The 23,432-nt window shown below is 41.1% G+C and overlaps 3 protein-coding genes across 5 annotated transcripts; 2 read left to right on the forward strand and 1 right to left on the reverse strand.

Moving 5' to 3' along the window:
• The first annotated feature begins 4,276 nt into the window (after window positions 1-4,276).
• LOC101476863 (immediate early response gene 5-like protein) lies at window positions 4,277-5,391 on the forward strand. The gene has a single exon (XM_004544146.5). It carries the CDS (start codon window positions 4,436-4,438, stop codon window positions 5,312-5,314), a length of 879 nt encoding a protein of 292 aa, XP_004544203.1. The 5' UTR covers window positions 4,277-4,435; the 3' UTR covers window positions 5,315-5,391.
• A 592-nt stretch (window positions 5,392-5,983) lies between these two features.
• Window positions 5,984-14,260, forward strand: LOC101477431 (carnitine O-acetyltransferase). 2 transcript variants are annotated; one of them, XM_004544148.3, is made up of 14 exons: window positions 5,984-6,349; window positions 7,484-7,753; window positions 7,938-8,056; window positions 8,704-8,757; window positions 8,902-9,067; window positions 9,193-9,367; window positions 9,478-9,656; window positions 9,754-9,854; window positions 9,942-10,061; window positions 10,167-10,289; window positions 10,385-10,520; window positions 10,605-10,667; window positions 10,750-10,887; window positions 11,001-14,260. In XM_004544148.3, exons 1-14 carry the CDS (start codon window positions 6,323-6,325, stop codon window positions 11,214-11,216), a joined length of 1,887 nt encoding a protein of 628 aa, XP_004544205.1. In that variant the 5' UTR covers window positions 5,984-6,322; the 3' UTR covers window positions 11,217-14,260. The 2 variants fall into 2 exon arrangements, with proteins under 2 accessions (XP_004544205.1, XP_004544206.1); XM_004544149.4 differs by lacking the exon at window positions 5,984-6,349 and adding an exon at window positions 6,367-6,495.
• adamts13 (ADAM metallopeptidase with thrombospondin type 1 motif, 13) lies at window positions 12,247-22,973 on the reverse strand. Of its 2 annotated transcripts, none has more exons than XM_004544147.4 (29): window positions 22,799-22,973; window positions 22,448-22,508; window positions 22,195-22,328; window positions 21,822-21,905; window positions 21,461-21,585; window positions 21,220-21,366; window positions 20,576-20,710; window positions 20,214-20,364; window positions 20,022-20,126; window positions 19,797-19,948; window positions 19,644-19,707; window positions 19,187-19,313; window positions 18,949-19,097; window positions 18,743-18,863; window positions 18,452-18,532; window positions 18,194-18,375; window positions 17,953-18,109; window positions 17,101-17,230; window positions 16,844-17,023; window positions 16,558-16,756; window positions 16,376-16,478; window positions 16,169-16,298; window positions 15,894-16,070; window positions 15,602-15,806; window positions 15,107-15,416; window positions 14,877-15,020; window positions 14,608-14,787; window positions 12,578-12,753; window positions 12,247-12,473 (listed from the first exon to the last, which is right to left on the reverse strand). In XM_004544147.4, exons 1-29 carry the CDS (start codon window positions 22,874-22,876, stop codon window positions 12,318-12,320), a joined length of 4,143 nt encoding a protein of 1,380 aa, XP_004544204.3. In that variant the 5' UTR covers window positions 22,877-22,973; the 3' UTR covers window positions 12,247-12,317. The 2 variants fall into 2 exon arrangements, with proteins under 2 accessions (XP_004544204.3, XP_076746828.1); XM_076890713.1 differs by having other exon boundaries at window positions 15,107-15,434.
• Between the last annotated feature and the right edge of the window lie 459 nt (window positions 22,974-23,432).

The following is a 23,432-nucleotide window of genomic DNA, read 5'->3' on the forward strand; positions in this document are numbered from 1 at the left end:
AGAGGTGATTTTTATAGAGCATAAATAGAGAGAAACCATACTCTACACCGATTTTCAACTTTAATTCAAAGGATTTAACAAACATTTTACATTAACTGTTTAAGAATTACAACCATCTAACCTCATCGAGAATAGTCTTGAGAAGGTAAGTGTTTCATTCTCAGTGTCTACAATCAAGGCAGACCTTCGTGAATACGAATACAAAGGATTTACAAGAAGATGCAAACCACTGGTTACACTCAAGAACAAGAGGGGCAGACTTTACCAGAAGACATTTAAAAAAAACTTGCACAGTTCTGGAAAAAATAAGTTATTTTAAAAATGACCCAAGATTAACTTGTGCCAGAATGATGGGGAAAGAAAAATATGGAAGTGGAAAGGTTAGGAAAAGCATTATTATGCCATGGACATGGCTGCCAATTGCACCGAGTAACTAGTGTTTATTGATTGAAGTAGACTGCTTATAAAAGTAGTATTATGAAGTGTACTGAAGTACTCTGAAGGGTACAGGGCTATACTTACTGCTGGGTACAACTAAATGCTTAAAAACTGATCAGACAACACACACATAATGAGCCAAAGGAAACTGCAAAAGAGTTTCTCAAGACAAAAAAATGGGATATACTTCACTGAGCAAGTCAGTCACTTGATCCGGATCCAGTAGAGCATGCTTTTCAGTTGTTAAATATAAAACTGAAGTCAAAAAGAACCACAAACAAGTAGCAACTGATGGCAGCTTCAGTAAAGACCTGGAAGAACATCTCAAAGGAGGAAACACAGCATTTTGGGTGTATCCATGAGTTCTAGGATTCGGGCAGTCATTGATTGCAAATGATTTTCATCCAAGTATTAAAACAAATCTTGGTTTGTCGATTTACTTTTGCACATCTAAAAATGGGGGACTAAATATATGTATATATGAAAATGGTTTTAATTCCTTAACAGTTAATGTAATACTTTTGTTAAACGTCTGGAATCAAAGCTGAAAATCTGCATCTTGATTGTTTAATTTAAAATTCATCATGGTGGTGTACAGAGGTAAAATTTAAAAAAAAAAATAGCATCTTTATCCAACAATCTTTGGACCTAACTTTGGATTACTATAGTATAATGTAAGGCAAGGCAAGGCAAGGCAAGGCAAATTTATTTGTATAGCACAATTCAACAACAAGGTGATTCAAAGTGCTTTACAGAGACATTAGAAACAAAAACAAATAAAAAGCATGATTTAAAATTGATTAAAACAAGCAAACAAACTAACTAACTAAACACACACATTTCACACCTGTTCGCGCGATCTGAACCCTTATCGTAAGGGGAGCTACCAGTCCTTCTGTGGACGAGCTACTTTCTATTTTAAATTCCCTGAATTTAAAATACTCTCTAGACCCAGTCTAGACCCAGCTGGGGAGCTACCCAGAGCTCTAAACCCACTTAACAAACAAACAAACAAACAAAACAGTATATAAAATCAAAACAGATAAAATCAGAACAGTAGATAAAATCAGTAGTTAATGCAAGTTTTGAAATTTAAGCTTAACAAACAAACAAAACAGTATATAAAATCAAAACAGATAAAATCAGAAATAGATAAGATCAGTAGTTAGTGTAAGTTTTGAAATTTAAGCTTAAAGTGTGGATTTGGTGCTTTATTCAAATGCAGCTGAGAACAGGTGAGTCTTCAACCTGGATTTAAATAAACTGAGTGTTTCAGCTGATCTGAGGCTTTCTGGGAGTTTGTTCCAGATATAAGGAGCATAAAAGCTGAATGCAGCTTCTCCGTGTCTGGTTCTGACTCTGGGAACTGATAAAAGACCGGATCCAGATGACCTGAGGGATCTGGAAGGTTCATACTGGGTCAGGAGGTCACTGATGTATTTTGGTCCTAAACCATTCAGAGCTTTATAGGCCAGCATCAGAACTTTAAAGTCTATCCTCTGACGGACAGGCAGCCAGTGTAAAGACCTCAGAGCTGGACTGATGTGGTCCACTTTTTTGGTCTTAGTGAGGACTCGAGCAGCAGAGTTCTGAATGAGCTGTAGTTGTCTGACTGATTTTTTAGGTAGACCTGTAAAGATGCTGTTACAGTAATCAAGCCTACTAAAAATGAATGCATGGACTAGTTTTTCCAGGTCCTGTTGAGACATCAGATCTTTTATCCTTGAAATATTCTTGAGGTGATAGTAAGCTGATTTTGTTATTGTCTTAATGTGTTTTTCTAAGTTTAGGTCTGCATCCATCACTACACCCAAATTTCTCGCCTGGTTTGTGGTTTTTAGATGTATGGATTGAAGTTCTCTGGTGACCTGTAATCGTTTTTCTTTGGCGCCAAAGACTATTACCTCAGTTTTGTTTTTGTTTAGCTGGAGAAAATTGTGGCACAACCAGTCATTAATTTCCTCAATGCATTTACCAAGAGCCTGTACAGGGCCTCGGTCTCCTGGTGACATTGTGATATATATTTGTGTGTCATCTGCATAGCTGTGGTAGTTTATTTTGTTGTTCTTTATAATCTCTGCCAGTGGGAGCATGTAAATGTTAAACAGAGGGGGTCCCAAGATGGAACCTTGGGGAACTCCACATGTGATACTTGTCTGCTCGGATGTGAAGTTACCTATTGATACAAAGTATTTCCTGTTTTCTAAGTATGTTTTGAACCAGTTTAGTACAGTTCCTGAAAGACCTGCCCAGTTCTCCAGTCGTTTGAGTAATATGTTGTGGTCAACTGTATCAAATGCTGCACTGAGATCCAGTAAAACTAGGACTGACATTTTTCCACTGTCTGTGTTCAGACATATGTCATTGAACACTTTGGTCAGAGCGGTTTCAGTGCTGTGATTCTGTCTAAAACCTGACTGGAAGGCATCGTAGCAGTTATTCTGTTTTAAGAAGTAATTGAGCTGTTGAGAAACTGCTTTTTCAATTATCTTACTTAAAAATGGGAGATTTGAGATCGGCCTGTAGTTTTTCATTTGTGTCTTGTCAAGATTGTCCTTTTTCAGTATAGGTTTGATTACAGCAGTTTTTAGTGGTTCTGGAAACACACCTGACATTAAGGAAAAGTTGACGATCTGTAACAGGTCTGACTCCAAAGTCTTTGAGACCTTTTTGAAAAAACTTGTTGGCAGGACATCTAAACAGCAAGAGGAGGAGTTCAGTTGACCTAAGATGTCCTCCAGGTCTTTGCTGTTAATAGGGTCAAACTGTTTGATGGTGTTTAAACAGTTTTTCGGTGGACACAGTACATATCCTGGATCTGCTGTTGATGTACCAACTGCTTGTCTAATCTTTTTGATTTTGTCTGTGAAGAATTTGGCAAAGTCATTGCAGGCCATGGTTGAATGAAGTTCAGCTGCCACTGGCACAGGAGGGTTTGTTAGCCTGTCAACTGTAGAAAATAAGTGAATAACGTGGCATAGTACCATGTTTTATAGTGTCATATCATATTATATTGCAATATACCATATAATATAGTGATATTGTTCTCTCCCAAACTTCTTTAGTTCACCTTATTATTTGCTTAAAATGTATTTATTTAGTTGATTTTGGGGAATTAGGGCTTTTTTTTAAATTAAGTTCTCATAACTGTTTAAAAGACAATTAAATAAATAATAGAATCAGTTTTTTATCTTTTAGATTCAATCATTATAATCTCGGCTTTGATCCTGTTAAGTGTAATTGTGATTTTTGCCATCAAGCAGCCATAAAATGTAGTATAGTATAGTCTTGTACTGTGGTAGCACATTGTAATATAAAATGTAACAATATAGTAGAGAAAGAATCCTCAGTATATAAAATGATAAAGTAATAAACTGTTTTGGAAAATAATAAGATACATGATTGGAACAGTCAAGAAACTGAGTAAAGTAGATAATGTTGATATTATAAAATGCAACTTAACCCTGTTTTAATGTTCATCCTCTCTACTTATATTCTACATCCACATCATCTAATATTTTTCTTATTTGTTATTACATGTTAGTACATGTTATATTTATAAATTACATCCCATTACACTATTTCACTCTATTGTACTACCCCGCTACATTCGCATCTGCTTGTTCTTCCACCTTCCATTGATTTCTGTTTTAGTGCGGACTCCAAAGTCTCCTATTTGTCTGCACTGAGATTTAAAAAGATCATATTTAGTGAAATACAGCTTGCCTGCTCCTACGTGCATTTTGAATGAGGCTAGTAGTGATATTTGCGTATAACAGAAGCACCTCCTCCCTCCCATTGGACAATGTGTACGTGAGGGCGTGGCAAGGAAAGATGAGAGTTGCAAATCCATGCCCTTACTGGGAAGACATGGAGCGCTATGGACACAGTCTACACGAATCTGATAGGAATCTCAACTAAAGGCATCACTATTTCTCCAGTTTGGAAACAAACGATTTGAGAGACCGAGAGCAAAGAAAGGGTGGCCCGACTGAGGATGGAGTGTGCATTTGAAGCACAGAATCTGATCTCCATTTCTTTGAGGAAAATCCAAAGCTCCAGGACGCAGAGAGGAGGCATCAAGCTCCACAAGAACTTACTGGTAACGTACGTACTGAGAAACGCCAGGCAGTTCTACATGAGCAAAAACTTGTCGCAGATGCAGAGGACGAATCCGTACGAGGATGTAACCGTAGTCCGAGAAAGGCAAGAATACCTCGAATGGACGGGGAGCTTCACGGAGTTGGCTGATGACTTCTACTGCAACTTTACTGGGGTTGAGTCGGACACTTGGCACTGCGGAGCGCACCAGCCCAACGGTCAGCCTGCAGAGGTGGCGCACCAAGGCGCATCTGCCTGCGCAATGGATTCACCGAGTGACTCTGACCTCATGGTTTCGGACGCCTGTTGGAGCTGTGCGGACAAATCCTCCTGGGAGTTATCTATCCCGAACACGCAAGCCAACCAAAAGACTGTCCTGGACTTGGACACCCATGTGGTGACTACTGTCACGAACGGATACTTCCACACAGACTGTTGCGCGCAGCCCAAACAGCCGCAGGGCGCGCAGTGCTACACAAAAAAGCGAAAGATTGACATAAGTTATCATATCGTTGATCCAGAGTTTTATTTGCCAGACTTTGCGCCAGTGCCGTGTAAAAGAATGAGGAGTGATGATGATTCACATTCAGACTCTGACCAGTTGGACAGCACAAACATCTCCAACCTGATCTCGGTGCTGGGCTCAGGTGGGCTATCTGAGTTTGTGAGTTGGCAGCAAACGGACCTTGAGCAAGTATTCGCCACTCAAACAATTTGTTTAAAACACACGCTGTTAACAGGCAGCGGCTGGACCAGAGCAATCGAAGCATTTTGATATGTATGACTATGTGTTTTTAATTTCTTTGTATCGTTTTATTTTGCTGCTTTTAAATAAATCATGACACGACTGCAGTTCTCTCTTGGACTTTTTATACAAAAACAGTGCTGAAATTATACAGAATGGTCATATGCATTTCCATTACTTTTTGCACATTGACATTTCCTGTGCTAGTGCGAATAATTTCTACACAGCATGACTAAACTGTAACCTTTATTTAAATATTATTTTGTGGTGGTGATTTTTTGTTAAATTATTTTTTTCTGCGGGAAAACCGGAGTCACTGGTTTGTATTTCCTGGAGAAATAAGTGAATGCTGTTTTCTCCTTGGAAAGATGTTGGACGACTACCACCATGTGGCCAGAGAAGATCTGTGCAGCTTTGTGCAACAGTTCAACGAGAATTCTTATTCTTATTCTTATTATGTAAATATATATTTATATCAGGGCCTGCTTTGATTAATCAATAAAACAAACAGTCTAAAAACACAAATGCATTGACTTCAAATTACTTGGAAAGAGGGCGCAGCGGTCAACTTAGAAATACAGACAGATTTTGTGTTTTTGTTCTTCTTCTTATTATTATTATTACAGTTATTATTAGTAGTAGTAGTAAATGTGCCATCATTTCACTGAACTTGGAGGTTTTAATATGCAATTTCTGAACACAATAACCAGAAGTAGTAAAAGACAAATGCTTATTAGCAGCTCTTGTGGAACATTTGAATCCATTTTTCCTAAAATGAATAAAACAATGAGCTGAGGAAGCTTTCATGCGGGTAGAGGTTTAGTGTAATTATTTGTTTTGAAACAGCAGTCTCACGTGTGCCAAACTCCACCTAGAAAAACACTTTTCAAGGAGAGAGAGCGCTTGTTTTGTTTGCTGTATCCGACGGGGGGCGGACAGCTGAGCGCAGAGTGCTTGTCCTTGAGACATGACTGTCCGAGGGTTTCCCCATCTATATTCCCGGGACAGTCCAAGTTTTTAGCGCGTCCGTCTGACAAGATGCTGGGTGTTTTTGTCAGAGCCGCGGTGAGTCCTCCTTTTTTCCCCTTTGCGTGGGTTTTAAGTGCGTGTTAAAAAAGCGCAGTAACGTTACGTTTGATTTTGCGACATCAGGTCAAGTGAGTGAGTGAAGAGGGAGGGGCGCTGTGCAGAATAGCAACAATGTGGCAACCGTAGGTTAAAATGTAACTTACGTTCACCCAACGTGTGCATTTAAATTGTGCGTTAAGGAATATAACGGAGTATTTTTCTTTTTTTCGGGGAGGGGGTTAGCTAACATTTTGCATAGCGTTAGCTTAGCGTAGCATAGAGTAACTTAGCGTTAGCTTAGTTCGTGACATGGGAAACAGCAATGTGACTCGGAGTCATCCCCCAGTATTATCCACATTCTTGCATCTTTTCTGTCGTGGCGTGCAATAAATACACAAAATATTTAGCAATAACTTTATGTTGATATCGCTAACCGGAAGTTAATTGTTGTGTTCCAGCTTGACATAAATATCCCTACATTTTTTCTAACCGTTACGTATTTAATTCAACCTTATTTGGAGTAATATTAAATCAAATGGGATATCATATGAATGTATCTTCTTATTTTTTGTCAATAAATCGTATAACGACTTTATATTGATGTGTTTTTGTTGTAGCTCCCATCCGAAGGTTCAACTGTGTCAACCTATTTATAAGCTGGCAGAGACTAACACCAGTTAGTCCGAATAGTATAGCTGCTTCTGTCGGTTGTTTTGGTGTCCGTTTTCATGCACCAAATCATCATCTCACTGTAAAGCACGAGCCTGTCTAAGTTATTTACCGTTGTTCGCAACGCCCGAAGCTAGTTCTTGCTTAAACCAGTTTGCAGCGACTCATTAATGTCTGCAGTCTTAGATTGCATGCACTAAACAACATGTTGACACTTGAGGTTAAAGAGATTCAATTAATCTGCAGGGTTAACGAGCCCCAGTGAGATTGTCAATAAGATTACATTTCAGTATTCACACTCATGTATGAATGTACTGGGCTATTTATATATTTAACTGTCTGTTGGGCTTCAAATAGCAATGACACCTTCAACTTTCTAAATCCATTTGTAATACTCCAATTTAATGTGTAATAGCAGAAAAAACAGAAGAGTTTTTAACTTAACAAGATATTATCTTATAGATGCGGCCAGGTATGGTGAAGCCATGTCACCTAGTCAGACCCGTAACGCAGATCCTTGCAAGGCCCCTGACACACCAAGAGGGTCTGCCTAAGCTACCTGTGCCACCCTTGAATCAAACGTGTGAGCGCTACCTCGCAGCTTTGGAACCCCTCATCAGTGATGAAGAGATGGATCACACCAGGAAGGTGGTACAGGAGTTCCTTAAGGGTGGTGTAGGAGAAAGGCTTCAAAAGGGACTGGAAAGGCGGGCACGCAAGACGGACAACTGGGTAGATAAATGGATTTATTTAACTTTATGTGTCACCGTAGACATGATGAGTGTAAAAGCAGTCTTTTGACAGAAGAATCTGTCTTTTGTAATTACATACACTAAATACATGTTTAATTTGGCTGTTTAAGAAATTAAAGTAATTCTTTTTTCGCCCTGGTCTGACTACAGCTGTGTTTGTGTAGTTAACAGAATGGTGGATGCAGTCGGCCTACCTGGATTGCCGTATGCCGGTGGCAGTTTACACCAGCCCTGGAGTAGTCCTGCCCCAGATGCACTTTCATGATCGTCAAGGTCAAATGAGGTGAGAAACCAGCATGCCCTTACAGTATCCAAACTGCTTATCTTAATAATCACAGGCCCACAAACACTAAAAAAAACCCCAGCACTTGTAATGCGTGCAGTAAATTTTCGGGGCTCCAGCAGTACCAGTTATAAAGTTTAATTGTCTGAATATAAGTGCAGCCATTAAGCTGTTTTAAAAAGTGATTTACTTTGTGTTGAAGTTACAGTACAAGCTCATTTTAAGCTGACCTTTGCACAGTCTTCCCTCCACATGCTGGCTATTTAAAGCCCCAGGGCTTCTCATACCATTGCTCAGCTGTTTTTGAATGCTGTGACCCATGGGATATGCAGTGAACATAGGGGCACCATGGAGATGTAATGCAAAAATAACAATGAAGATGATAAGAATATATGTGCCAAACATATGAGACTGTGGTAAACAAGCCAGTGCTTGTTTTTGTTTTGTTTTTACTTTTAGCTTCTAAAAATTTAACTGCGTTCCTCTCCATTCCTCTCCATAGTTCATGACTGATTTTGTTCCATCTGTGAACACTATATATGAGCGCTAGCTTTTGGAGCATTGATGCAAAACAAAGCATACACTGACCATTATGTGTAGTAATCTATAATCTGACTTGTTATTTTTTTATTTTTTTTTTTTTGCAGGTTTGCTGCCAAATTAATTGCAGGAGTTTTGGACTTTAAAAAAATGATTGACACGTGAGTTTGTCTGAAATCAATACAAACATTGTACTGCTGTAGCAATAAGCTCATTATCACCATGGCCTGCAGCTGTTTTTTATTTGTTTTTTTTTGGTTTTTTTTCAAAACTGCAAATGAATAATATTAGTTACTGTGTTGTAGTCAGACTCTGCCTGTAGAGTATTTGAGTGGGAAGCCTCTTTGTATGGACCAGTATTACCAGATCCTGTCTTCTTGTCGTATTCCTGGACCAAAGAGAGATATCGTTGTAAATCACGCCAGTGGAAAAACACCTCCGACTCACATCACTGTGGTCCACAACTTTCAGGTACTCTAGATGGCACTGCTGTTCTTTCTTCAATTATAAAGATCCTGATTTTTTTTTATAGTCATTATGAAGAAAAGGAGTAATAAACTAAATCTGTTACTGAATCAACCCGGCTTCTCTTCTAGTTTTTTGTCCTAGATGTGTACAACAGTGATGGCACTCCACTAACAGTGGATCAGATGTATATGCAGCTGGAGAAGATCTGGAACTCCTCTTTGCAGACTAACAAAGAACCGATTGGCATCCTCACATCACAGCACCGCAACACTTGGGGAAAAGCCTATAATAACCTGATTAAGGGTGAGGACAAGCCACAGTATCAGCCAGATGTATTCTATAGATAGAAAGCATTTTTTGTTAGAATCTTGTGATTCACAAGTTCCATTTCCCCCTTTTTTTTTTCTTCTCAGATAGGACGAATAAAGACTCAGTTCGTGCCATCCAGAAAAGTATTTTTACAGTTTGTTTGGATGCTCCAATGCTGCGGGTGTCTGATGACTTGTATCTGAGCCGCGTAGCTGCCCAGATTCTGCATGGAGGAGGTGCTCGTTGGAACAGTGGCAACCGCTGGTTTGATAAGACGCTACAGGTCAGTTTAAAAGAGCGCAATGACTCACAGATCCAAAGTAATAAACAGGATTCTGGCAGTGGTTGAGAATTTGAATGTACCTGCAAATCGTCCTCAGTTCATTGTTGGTGAAGACGGTGCATGTGGACTGGTGTATGAACATGCACCTGCTGAGGGTCCACCCATTGTGTTTCTCATCGATTACGTTGTTAAATACATGTAAGTTTATTTCAGATTTTAGACTAGTGTTTCTTCGTGTTTATGATGAGCTCACACTGACTCGGCGGGTCACGTTTTTCTCAACAGGCAGAGGACTCAATTCCGTCGCGCTCCCATGATTCCCCTGCCCATGCCCCAGAAGCTGCGTTTTAACATTACACCTGAGGTCAAGAGAGATATTGAGAAGGCCAAACAAAATATGAACATGTATGTCATGCTGTGCAGTCAGAATGTAGTTTTCTTGTTGCTGTTGTCATTTGGGCTTTGATGTCAGACATTTTCTTTGACTCCCTCTTTTCTCATTTTTGTCAGAATGGTACACGACTTGGATGTGAAAGTGCTTGTGTTTTCTCACTTTGGAAAAAATGTGCCAAAGAAGCATAAGCTCAGTCCAGATGCCTTTGTGCAAATGGCTCTTCAGCTGGCGTACTTCAGGTGAGAAGTCCGCTCTCTTGAAAGGGGGGGAAAGGTCCCGTGGGATGCAGACACTGAGTGCACCGCATGATATACTTTTTTTGTTTTCAATCCAGGATCTATAATATTTGCTGCTCTACCTATGAGAGTGCTTCCTTAAGAATGTTCAAATATGGGCGAACAGATGCAATCCGGTCAACTACTGCAGACTCACTTGAATTTGTCCAGGCAATGCAAGACCCAGCTAAACAGGTACTAGTAAAAATGATGGGCTCTCACAAGCGATGTAACATTTTAAATGTGATCGTAAAAACTGAGCAGTAAATGTTCAAACAGAGCGCAGAGAAGCTGGCACTGCTGCAGAAGGCCATTCAGACGCATAAAGAAAACACGTACAACGTGAGTGCTGAAATCCCCAAAACAACCACTTTTTAACTACTTGATAAATATCACTTTAACATGCTCACCATTGCTTTTTCAGGCAATTCATGGGCAGGCCATTGACAGACACCTCCTTGGGCTCAAGAGGCAGAGCATAGAAGACCTGACCTCTATACCTGAGATATTTATGGACACCTCTTATGCTGTGGCTAATCATTTTAATCTCTCCACCAGCCAGGTATATTTGCATCTAAGAAAAGCCCCAGTGTGTTACTGCTGAGCAAAGGATAATGTGTTGTAATATTTGTTTACTTGCATGTTTGCCCTCATCCCTCCCGTCTCGATGTCCAGGTTGGCTCCAAGACAGACTGTGTGATGTGCTTTGGTCCAATGGTGCCAGATGGCTATGGAGTGTGTTACAATCCCATGGATGAGCACATCAACATCGCCATCACAGCCTTTAACAGCTGCGAGGAGACAAATGCTGCCAACTTTGCCCAGGCTGTAGAGGAAGCACTGTTGGACATGAGAGCTCTCTTGGAAGACACAGCTACAGCCAAGCAGTGATTCCACACAGGAACCTGGCACGGTGTTTTTGTGCCCCCGCCGGGCTGTGGCTGTAGCTGAACCTGGAACAATGCCACACTGACACAGACCTGCAATGGACTGAGTGTGTTGGAGCTATGGGGAAACCAGTTTTTAAAGGAATTATGGGAAATTTACCGTGTGACTATCAGTATTGAGATAGAGCTATATATAGGTGTGTGTGTGCGTGTGAACTTTAGATGAGCATTATTTACTAACTGTAATAGTATAAGTACGCCCTCCATTTTTATACTTCAGCAGTTCTGTGTGCTATCTTCCAAATGACTTTGTCCTTGCTTAAGTTAAAGATTTTGAGTGCTTTGGTTTGTTTATTGTTTATTTAAGGTCAAAATAATTGCATATAGTTATAACAGTTAATGAAAAAGGATCTTTCAGTAAGATCCTTTTTCATTTCACTTTCACTTGAAGATATAATATGCAGTTATGAACCACAAGAACTGTATGGTGGTAAGTAAATCTGCAGGGAAACAGCCTTCTTGTAATTTCTTATTTTTCCTTTTTCAGGGGTGTTGCCTTTGTACAAAGGGTGTGTAGTCTCTGACCAACAACTGAGAGTGTGAGTGCAGGACTCTGTAAAAATACAGAACGAGGGGCATTACTGTCACTGTCTGTCTTCTCCGCTGTCCGTGTCATGAAAAGTCGCAGAGGTCCTTCTGTTCGGGGGGTCTGAGCGGAGCCAGAGGCAATAGCAGCCATCATGGAGCATGCGCTTCAGGTGTATTCCCACAAAACCCAGCAATGCAGCACCTCCCTTCACAGTTGTGATTTAGAATGAAAAGTGCTGCGAAACAATCACGTTATCACAAATAACATTTCATTTCACAGCTATTTGAGTCACAGCTTCGTTCTTGTTAACACCGCTCCTTTTCATCTTTCACCTTTTTCAGCTCGCGTTCGCACCGCTCCTCCCTCTCCCTTTGTGGAGCCAGAGAGGAGGGGCCAAATATAAATGTTGTGTTCAGTTTATAGAAATCACATAACTGATGACTGCTGCATATTATACCTTTAACTCTTTCTTCTCAACAGAGCACAAGTGAACATTGTCAAAAACAGTATCTGGTATCAAAGGCGCACAAATGAATATCGAGCTCTGAAGCTTCCTTCAGAATGCAGGTAGTCTCCGTGAAATTCAACCTCAGCCATATTTCCCGACGCATGCCACTGAAACAGCTGGTTACCTTTAAACACGTTGGTCTTTAAGACATCCATGTCCCGGATCTGAATAACACAACAAGCATATTGCAGTAGTTATACTCGTGCGCTTTTTGTCCTTGTAAGATACAGCATATTGAACCAACACATGTTAGAGAGCTTGTTCGCACCATAATGTATGTAGACTGGGAGTTTGTGGTGTTGAATACTAATCCTATGTGTAGTGCTTGGATTCTGATCTTCACTGAGGGAGGGGCATTGATGAGCACTCGACAGGTGTGGTTAGTGCTGGACGTTATTGGATTCTCAAACACACCGCTGGGGGAGAACAGCTGAATGTCACAATCTGAGGGGCAAATATGGATCGTTGGTTAACAAGTTATCATCACTATAGTCTGTGTGCAGTTTAGTGCAATTGCAATAAAATTTACAGTTGTCTACAAGGAATATTATAGCTGTGAATTGATTGTTCATAGCTAGAATATCACGTCCTTCCCACCTGCATGGTGGATGGAAAGGATATGAACAAAACAGCCCATATAGCTGGAAATCTTAAAACAGTCTCACTCTATCCGAGGCAAAAGCGTAAAAAACTTACAGTATTCTCATCTGACGTTATGTGTTGCAGGGCTTTTGTTTATGATTGCGTTAGACTGTGGAAGTATTCTCACTGCGTCATACAGTGCTGTGCAAAAGTCTTGAGCCAAACCTCCTTGATATTTTGTTAGGAAAAATGGGGAAATAGGTGTCAAAATTTACTGAAGATGTGCAAACATGCACGCGTGTAATATATACACTATATAAGGTATAAAACAGTGCTTGTACATTTCTAATTAGGTTTGGTATTATTACCTTTATTCTTCCACACAGCCTAAACCCTCTTAGGCAAGCTTTCTTTTAATTTAAAGTAGTCTTCAGGAATAGTTCTTCAGGCTTCTTGAAGGAAATTCAAAGCTTTTCTTTGGAAGTTTTGATCTGTTGTCTGCCAAAATAATTCCACACTGCTTCAATAATGTTGAGGTCCCAGCTCTGGGGAGGTGAATCCACGATTCACTGTTGCACCTCTCAGCTGACCTCTGACATGCTGACAATAAGTTGAACTAAATAGTTCTGGTTTAGATTCAGACCTGCTGATGATCAGTATCATCAGTCCATTTCTTGTTTAAGCTGGCATAGCTCAAAATTGTCTCCATCTTTCCCTTTCTTAAGAATGGCTTCTTGAAAGCCACTCTTCCACTGAGAGTATTTCTAATGAGGCTTCAGTGAACAGTAGATTCCACTTTCCTCCAGTTTATCCTCATGATGACTTTTGAAAATTACACATACATCCAACTCTTTGGAAGGAAAATAAGAGTGCCAACCTCAATCAGCTCACTCTCTGGGCAGTATTTTCTTTTAAGGAAATAGTAAATGAATTTTGTATGTATTAATTAGTTTTCTTTATTCTTTTTAAACATACTGCACTACAAATGTATTCAAGTAAAATCAAGTGCAAAGTGGCTTTTGTTATTTAAGAGTAGGTAATGGATAATAGGTATTGATTTGTTAATGACTGGACAGTTTGACCTCATTTGACCTTGAAGAAGAGGTCAGCGGTCCAAAGTAACATGATATTTAAAATTCCCACATATCTTTCCCTATTTACCCGTATGTTGTCAATGGCAGTTTTAAATCATTTTGACCTTCAAATCAATCTATCAAGCTTTAAGGAGAGGTCAGAGGTCAAATGTGACATATTTTAAATCTTAGTATGGTAGTTTCTATATGTCGACAATGCACACCACCAAAGACTCATACTTTCTAACTTGTATGGCTTTTGTCAATTTTCAATAAAATTATTAACTTTAACTTCAGTTGATGATCTTGGTGGATGTAACGTAAATTCTAATGGATTGCTAACATGACCCCGCTGTGCCCCCCTGTAGAAAGAGAGTGACACACATGCAAACGCTACCGAACAACAACCTTCTTTGCACAAGTAGTGAGGGGTGGCTTAAGACTTGTGTACAGGCTTGCAAATCTCTGTTAATTCAGTTTAAGTGAATAAGTTTCAATTCACTTGTTGCTGCATCCATTCAAACAACAAATGAAGGATGCTCTTTCATTAATCATAATCCTATCTTTCATGATATTTGACAATCCTTCTGCAAAAAAATTCCTTCTGCAAAAAATTCCTAGTTCTGTTCAAGCACCGTCTTACCTTGATGGTGGCTCCTCTTCTTATTTTTCTGTGAACTGTACGTAAACACAACCCCGCTCCCTGGCGTGAGCAGATTTTGACGCACCAGCAGGACATTTGTTCTGGTGGTCAGTTCAGTACCTCCCACATGCGCGCACTTCCTCATAAATGCCAGTCGGTCGAAAAATGCCACGTACTCCTCTGTAAAAACGCACGCAGAGTTGCATTTATTTTGCTGCTGCAGCCTTCGCACAGAAAGTAGCAGTATTAGTGTTATTAATAGAACCAACTTTTTCTGCAGTCCAGGGAGCTGGACACCACTTTAATGTGAATGACCTCATCCAAGGGTCGGCCTATGGATACCACACAGCGATCTGTCACATCAGTTAAATCCACTGTGCCTGATTCCTCCAGCAGTAGCTGTCCACATGCACCTAGACAGGAGCAGATGTTATAATATTAATAATAATGCTTTTCCTTCGGTTCTTCATGAGCTCTTAAAGTATTTATGTCTACTGACTTGATTTATGGGTTGGAGTGAGTGTTGTGGCAGCCACTGGGGTCACTGGGATGGTGAAGGCCTCTGTTGGACTAGGAGAAAGTTGGCGTATGCTTGGCTGTGATATGTTTTTAGGGCTTAGAGTGGAATGCAGAGGAGTGGGTTTATCTGATGTGGATGGCACATCTCTGCAGCTGCCAGTGTAGCAGCCCTGGATGGTGATTGGCTTGGGCATGTGCATGCAAATCAGGGGGCTGAGGGGCTCTGGCTTAGAGGGGCCCATGCAGGACACAGCTCTGGATTGGATACCGTAGCCACAGGATACTGAACACTTGAGAGAAACACAACACTTATGACAAGGAAATTTCACAATGTTAGCAATATCATGCTTAATGAGACATCAGTGTCCACTGCTTCGGTATTCAGCGAAGCAGTGGACGGGAGAAAAAAAACAGGTTCAAAAGAGATTATTTCATCCCATTTCTATCTAATAGCCATCCCCATCTTGTGACGTACCTGGCTCCACGGCTTCACCTCCCACCTAAAGGTGCAGACTTGCACCAAGCAGGGCACTGTGATGGCTGGTTTGACAGCTGCATGGCAGTTTTCCTCTGCCACCATGCTCTCCTTGCCGTGGATAAACTGGACACAAGACACAACCCTCTGAGCTACACCTAGGTCACAGGAGACTGAGCAGGGTAACGTCCTGAATACCTTCCACCTGGCCAAGTGACAGTGGTGGGGAGTTCATTATTTTTTTTGCTGTTGCAGAAATCGATTTCAGGTTTGCATTTTGTGTGATCTTCACCTTGCTGGGCAGCTGTGAGTGTTACATGATACCACTGCTGTGGGCTTGGGAAAGTTACTGCACTCCGAATCTTCCACAACCACCTCCTCCCCTTCTGCTTCCCGAGCACAGTACAGCACCCTGTTTGCTACCCCTCCTCCACACGTAACACTGCAGACTCCTTGCTTAGAGCGCCACCTGGTTGTTACAAGAAAAATATCCTGTAATTTTAAAACATTTATTTCAAATCTGCATCCTACTTTCTACACATCTCTATGGTTACTACAGTGTCTCACATAGGAGGGCAGGGTAAAGTGCTGCATATCTCAGACTTGGGATGAGGTTTAGTAGAGGCATCACAGTGGAAGTCAGGCACTCCCAGTGTGGTTTGATGGTCCACACAAGAAAACCACACCTGCAGAGTTCCTACAGCACATAATCAGTGGGCTTTGAGTTACTACATCTGAGTAGACAGCACTGTTTCTGACTAAGGGAGGACTTACCATTGCCGCAGGTCTTTGAACACAGGCTAATAACAGGGCTCCACACATACACACGAGGCTGACTAGAGCGTGGTAACAAATCAGACTTTAGACTGGGTTGTTCCTGGTCAAGAAAGACAACAATTGTAGAGATGTTTCACATTCTTAAAGAACACTGGAGTTCAAGTTATCGTTGATTTTACCTCTCGGTCTGATTCCCACCCAATGGGACACACGTCTACCACACAGGGCACAGAATCGGGGGGTTTAATCTGCTTTGAACAAAAACTTTGATCGACTTCAACATCCACGCCACCTTCAGGTCGGACGCACGATACAATCTGTTTTGCTTCTCCTGGCCCGCAGATTGCCGAACAATCCCCTGGCTCTGATGCGTGCCATCTATAAACGCACAGACCAAAGATTTACAATGTTAACTGTTCACACTCTGTGAATCTAATAATCAGCATTACATTGCAGATGTCATACCTGGCAGGACAGTGCTGCAGGTTACATTTTTCAATAGCGTGCGGAGCTGTATCAGGTGGACATTTGGAATCTGGAACCTTCACCACATCAGATCCATGTTTCTGAACACACCTTACAGGACGCACTCTTTCTCCCCCACCACAAGAGGCGCTACAAGGCCCAAACGTCCCTGCAGTCCATCTGTAAAATAGTACATTTTACATGTGCTAGTTTGTGCTGAGCACTGTATGTCAAAAGAAGCTGAGTATGAACCCAACCTGGGGGGACAGGGTGCAAGATTACAGGTTGTGTAGAGCAGTGTGGTTGGACGGGGTGTTGAACAGTCATGTTCCTCCAAAGGTTTGCTGGTCTCTTCATCTGCACAAATATAAACATGCCTCCGAACACCTGTTGAGGGGTGAAAGGTGGAAGACGCAAATGTTTACAAGACCTTGGATTTAACAGTTGTAGCCTCCTATAGTCTACATCAGGTATCAAACATAAGGGTGTAAATTATGGACTTCTAACTGTATTTTCATGAATTTTACAACTTTTCCTACTTATAAAGACCTCCCCCACAGCCTTCATGCTACACCAAAGTAGTGAAATAGCAGATAAACAATTAAATGACAGAAAAATTCACAGTAAAATAAACAAGTAGGACATTATCTGTAAATTAACAAGACAGTCTGGGCCTGTATTCTTTAATTTACTACAGCATAATCTCTTTATCATGTAGAAGAATTGGGATGTGCTGTTAACATTGCACCAGAGACTGGTACACTTTTTGTCACTCTTTAGCAACAAAATATGAACTTTAGTCAAGTAAAGATTGCTATGATAGTGTTAGCTTCCTTTTTATTTATGTTGCCAACTAAATGATTTTCATTCAACTTAGTTCCACTTCATTGTTTTCCCCAATAATCTAAGCTCTCAGTAGGCAGCGCACACCAGAGTTTGACAGCCACTGCTAAACACTATTATACAAATGCTTTCAATATGGCATTTTACTTGCAAAAGACATCTGTTTCCCAAACAAAAAAGCAAACACTACACGGTCTCTCAAGGTCTCAAATGATCCCCGTCATCATCAGTATTTTTTTTGTCACTTTCTTCGTTAAGTTACTTACCTGATCCACAAGATACAGAGCAGGGTGTTGGGAAAACAGACCATTTGCCTTTGGGTAACACATCCATTTGGCTGCTGTTTCTGGTAGGCACATAGAACTGGTAGCTAATGTTTGGATTTGTTTTTTCTCCATATTCTTTTCCATATTTGCGATAGATCTACAGTGAGAAAAAACAAAACAAAATCACTATAACTGTTGCACAAAGCCACGTGAACAGTTTAGTAAGATTTCCTCGCCTGACCTGTACTTTTATCTCCTTTTGCAGAGGCCCAGGCACGAGCAGCTCCTCCATCTCAGGCAAAAGGTCAGGTGTTAGATGGATTCGGTACTCCAGGCGGTTTTCATCCAGCGGGGAAGGGTGGGTCATATTCAGAGCCATGCTGCCCATTCCAGACACAATGTACGTCTCCCCAGTCTTTACAGCTGTGGATGCAAAGTTTTAATCCTGTTAAGGTTGTCTTATAGAAATGTAAATCTCCTGTCCAGTTATGCCACTCACCCATATGAGTGAAGAGAGGTGCCCTGTTGATAATATGAACCTGTGTGGCATTCACTGGCACCGAGACAAAGGTGATGTACTCTGAAACAAAAATAAATCACTGATTTATAACTGATGCACGATAATACAGCAGTTATTAATGCCATCAATTATTATTTTCAAACTAGTAAAGAAAAAAAACCTTTCACACCCCAAAAGCATTAAATTTGCTTATGTACAACAGGGAAAAAAGCAGGAAAACATCATATTTGCTTTACAAATAACTTAAATTAATGGCACTCAGTTTGTTACCTCTGGCCTGACCACCACTGTAGGAGTCAGATATCAACCTGCAGGAAGACCCATTTCCACCACACACCCCACAGATATCCCGTACTTTTCCAGAGTGCAGGACACCATCACAGCCAAACAGCTGATCAGAGACAAAAGAAAGATCACAGAAAGAGGGATATGGCATTTGATCCCTGATATATTTAGCCTCATTAACCCATCCCTACCTGGCATCTGCCTCTTAGACAAGCTGCTGTAGCGCCGAATGGAGGAGGGCTGTCTGTCTCACAGCGAGTACCATCCACAAACTGAGAGCCACGGCTCACTATGAAGTTTTCTCCATCTGACTGGCACATATATCTGCACTGTTCATCCCCTGGTTAGGATAAGAATAAGAAATGTTAGGTGTACACATTTTTCACATTTTGCTCTAAAGAAAAAAAAATCAAGTTTGCTTAGACCTACCCTGTGTAAAGCCTAATGCAGGAATCCATGTGTAGAAGGAAGCACTGTTTGGTGGCAGGTAGAGGGGGTGGTTATCTGTTTGGGAGCACTGCTCTGCCATGAAATTAAGTTGAGTGCGCTCACAGGGCTGCAATAAGGTAGATGGTAAGAAAAGTGTTATTTTCTCCTAATAAGTCAAGTTTACACTGCCAAGCCCAAATTACAGTAAGGATACTCTGGCAGTAAACTGAATTTGAAGAATAGCTGATTTGTCCCATGCTCTTATTTTCACATGTGCATGACTTATTTTCTCGTAATTCTAAGACATTTAATCATTTCTGTTGAAATTATGGGCTGCAAACTACTAAGAAAAGCTCATTCAAAGCTGGGAATGATTTTGGGTCCAATGTTCCATTGATTAAACAATATTGACCTATTGTATGGAGGCCCAATGTAAACATAGCCGGTAAGTACTTACTTGCTGGTTACAAAGTTCAGCCTCGATATCTGGGCCCTCACAATCATTCCCTCCAAACGCAGGTCTGAAAATTAGAGGTGACACATCAAAATCCCACATGTTCTTAAGAAGAAGTTCAGCAACATGTTTTTACTGACGCATCCATTTGTTAACCTTGGGTTGTTACATTGCCGCGTACGAAGTGCGACACCGCCACCACACGTCCTCGAGCAGGAAGAAAACTCAGACCAGCCAGACCAGGAGCCGTGAACCACATCAGGGGAGCTGAGATCATCTGGAGACACACAGCGCCCCTTTAGACACCACTAGAAGAGAGGATTGCATCCCGTGAAAAACACACTACTGTTTGATGACTCTCTGGTGCCTGCAGAGCTGTACCTGATTAGGACCACACTCTGTCCCATCCAGAAGTGGCACTAGGAGGCGTTTGCAGGAGCTATTGTCGTCTAGATTGACGTGGCAAGACAGAAAACGACAAGCTGGCTGATGGAAAGGAGAAAAAGGTTGTTAACAAACTGAAAATGTGGTAATGTCAATTTCCCATCCTGTGCCATGAAGACTGTGACATACCAGGTCATTATTGGTGAAAGAGCAGGCTTTCGCAGTGCTACCAAAAGCTATACGACACTGGTCATCCACGCCATAGTAGAGCCCTGGCTTCCAGTCTTGCAGGGATCCTTCCATTGCAGGGAGATCTTTTACACATTCCGCCTTCCCTTCACTGAGAATACCAACAGATGAGAAAACCCAAAGCGCTGACATTATATTGCGCTGAAAGACTGAAGACTTAATATAAATTACGTTTTAAGGATCAACCTCTGTGGCAGATATGAAGACACGACTTAAGAGTAAATACCATATTCAGTAGTGCCAGATGTGCATGATAAATGAATGGCATTTCTTGCACAGCTGCTGTGAACAGGTTGGCCCACCTGAAGAAAGTAAGAAGCTGCTGTCTGCTGCAGGGAGACCAGGTCAAATCCACACTGTTGTAGCCTCCGTCAGAGGCCATCATGAACCCACTCCTGCTGCAGGTGTTTCCTACTCCGTCATGGTTGATTCCAAAGCTGGGTGAAATACAATCAAGCATAAAAGATGTTAAAGTAACCATAGTGTAGGATGCTGTGAGCATGAGGTTGTTAAAAGATGACATTCCCTGGCTGGTGACATTTAAAGGTATTTTAAATTGCCAAGAATACCAGAGCAAACAATTACGGTAAAACAGTCTTGAAGCATGTAAAGCACCATTTAAACTGTCAATCACGGTCCAGTATGGTGACTATAGTGAGTGTTATGAGCTGAATTAAACTGCACAGTACAATTAAAGCTTTTTTTTATGGGTCTGTGATTTGTGAAGAATTTCTTGGAAACATTGAAAACATTTCCTGTATAGACAAAAATTTATCTCTGACTGAAAATAGAAAGAAAAACTCACTTAAGGGGGGAAAAAAAGCAATTAAACTGAATTATACTGTTTGATAATTTCAAAATGACAGAAATAATAAGGAATGCCCCAAATTAGACACAGCTGTAAACTAAAGTATACATTTTAGGTCCCGTGGATTATCCCTTTTACCTGTGGCCAATTTCATGAGCGATGGTGATTCCCAGGTCAAAGCCAGTGTCCTCTGTAATCACACAGCTCCAGTCACTGGAGCAAGCCCCACCGAGCTGTGTTACTCCCCTGACCTGCTTGTTTCCATCAGGTAACACCAGGTCATACCTGATTGTGATGGTAAAGCAAAAAAAAAATCATTTTGCTCATCTGCAAGATAATAAAACATCCTCTTATAACCAGATACAGACAGTTAACATACCTTGTAATGTACAGTAGAAGATCTGCATGTAGCGGGTCCGTGTCATTTGAAGGGTTAATCCTTCTGCCCCAGTCACACACACTTCTGAGAGAAGAAGTGATGTTGGTAGACAGCTGGATCTCTGGCTAAAACATGGTCAAATGTAACAAGAGAATTAAAGTACTTTGCACTGAAACTTTTAATCATGTTGCTCACATTCAGAGTCACTATGGATAGCAGCAGCTTAATAAGCTATAGATGTGACAATAGCTTACACAAGCACTGTAGGACTTCAGATTATTGTGCTAAAAAGCTATATCTAATATTTGGTCATTTGGGACTTAACTACAATGAGCTGGAGTCATAACAGAAAGCCACTTACCTCTGGCTCTGACAGGATGATCATGCGGACCAGGTGCACCCTCATGTTGGCACCCAGGGTAATGTCTCTCAACAGCTCTGAGGCCTGGGTGGAAATTGAAATATAAGTCCAATTACTATATTTCATCACTTTCAGTGTATTGGGACTATAGAATTGCGGAGCACTTACACCAGGCCAGACTATGGAAAGAATTCAGCAGACACGGTACAACTTCAGAACACATTACTGTCTCTGACTTATTGCTTTTAACACCTCTTTCATTATCTGCTGATTCCTCCCTATATCATCCTCACAGCTCCATTTACGGATTGTTCCAGTAAACATTCCCATCCACTAGTTCTAACTTCTTTTGCATGTGTGCGATCAGGCTTACAATGTTGAGGTTGGTGAGGATGTATCTTTCTGTGTCCTGCCTGTGGACCTGCTGGACATCAGGCCCCACCACTACCAGTAGCTCCAGATGGGTGATATCAGGCATCACAGCTGACCGACGCAGTCGCTCACTTACTGCGACCAAGAAGAAAACAGTGCAGACACAGAATGATAACCTGTCTGTGTGCCAGTGGTTGTGTATATACTTTTTTTCTCATTTTGTTGTATTTTCAAGCTTCCATTGACACACATACCTGTGGAATGAGAAGAACCTGGATAGGAAAGTACTCTTGGACTGGTCGAGTGATGAAAAGGCTTTTGAAAGGAACAAAACTTTGTTTACATCTAGTAGTGAAATTAATGCTATGTAACTAGATTTAGACATGTGAGTCAAACACCAAAAAAAAACATGAAAATACTGCTAATTGCTTGTTAGCAGTATGCATGTAAATCCAATAACCAAAGTTAGGACTCTCTGTAACTTGTGGGTTTTTCGCAGGATGATAAACAGCTTAAAGCTGAAGAGTTCAATGTACTTTGCAGAAGTTCCGAGCAGTGGAATGACTAACCGCAGTGCTCCTGTTCACCCGCAGCTTTCCACCTACCTTTTCCAATGGAGAAATCATTAGTGCGCTTAAGCCAGGCCGCAGCAGCAGCAGACAGAACAGAGTCATAAAAACCATGTTTCTCCTTCTTCCTGTGTGTGTACCTGCTCCGCTTTAACACCAGGACAATATGTGATCCTCCTACTCAGGCAGGACAGAGCCAAGAGTCTGTGAGTATGCGTTTATGTAAACAGTAGGGACAAAGTTGATGAGCGTCACGCGTCATTTGCTGTTTTTTTTGGGGGTTGGAGACCAAGAGGACAGCTCTTATTGGTTGGCTCTCTCAGCGTGTGCTATGACTAATATATGTCATTTCTTGCCTTTTGTCACTGAGTGATAAAAGCTATGACGACCCACCGAGAGTTTTTGTATTTGCAGTGATGGCAGCTTCCTTGCTTTATTTAGAAACCAAAAGTCCAACTTTAGACACCCCACCATATTTATGGGCCTTTCCCAGACAACAAATGAATTGTGCTGAATTTGTTACAAGTGATTGTGAAGTTTGTTACCCGTTGTAGCCATTAGAGGGCACACATGATCCTGTGGATGAAATGAAAGTAACGGGGGGAGAGAGCAGGAGCTACTCCACAAGAGTGTAACAAACTAACATCCCTCATGTTCACGACAGAGATGA

This window comes from Maylandia zebra, linkage group LG12 (genome assembly GCF_041146795.1).
Source record: "Maylandia zebra isolate NMK-2024a linkage group LG12, Mzebra_GT3a, whole genome shotgun sequence".
Taxonomy (NCBI): Eukaryota; Metazoa; Chordata; class Actinopteri; order Cichliformes; family Cichlidae; genus Maylandia; species Maylandia zebra.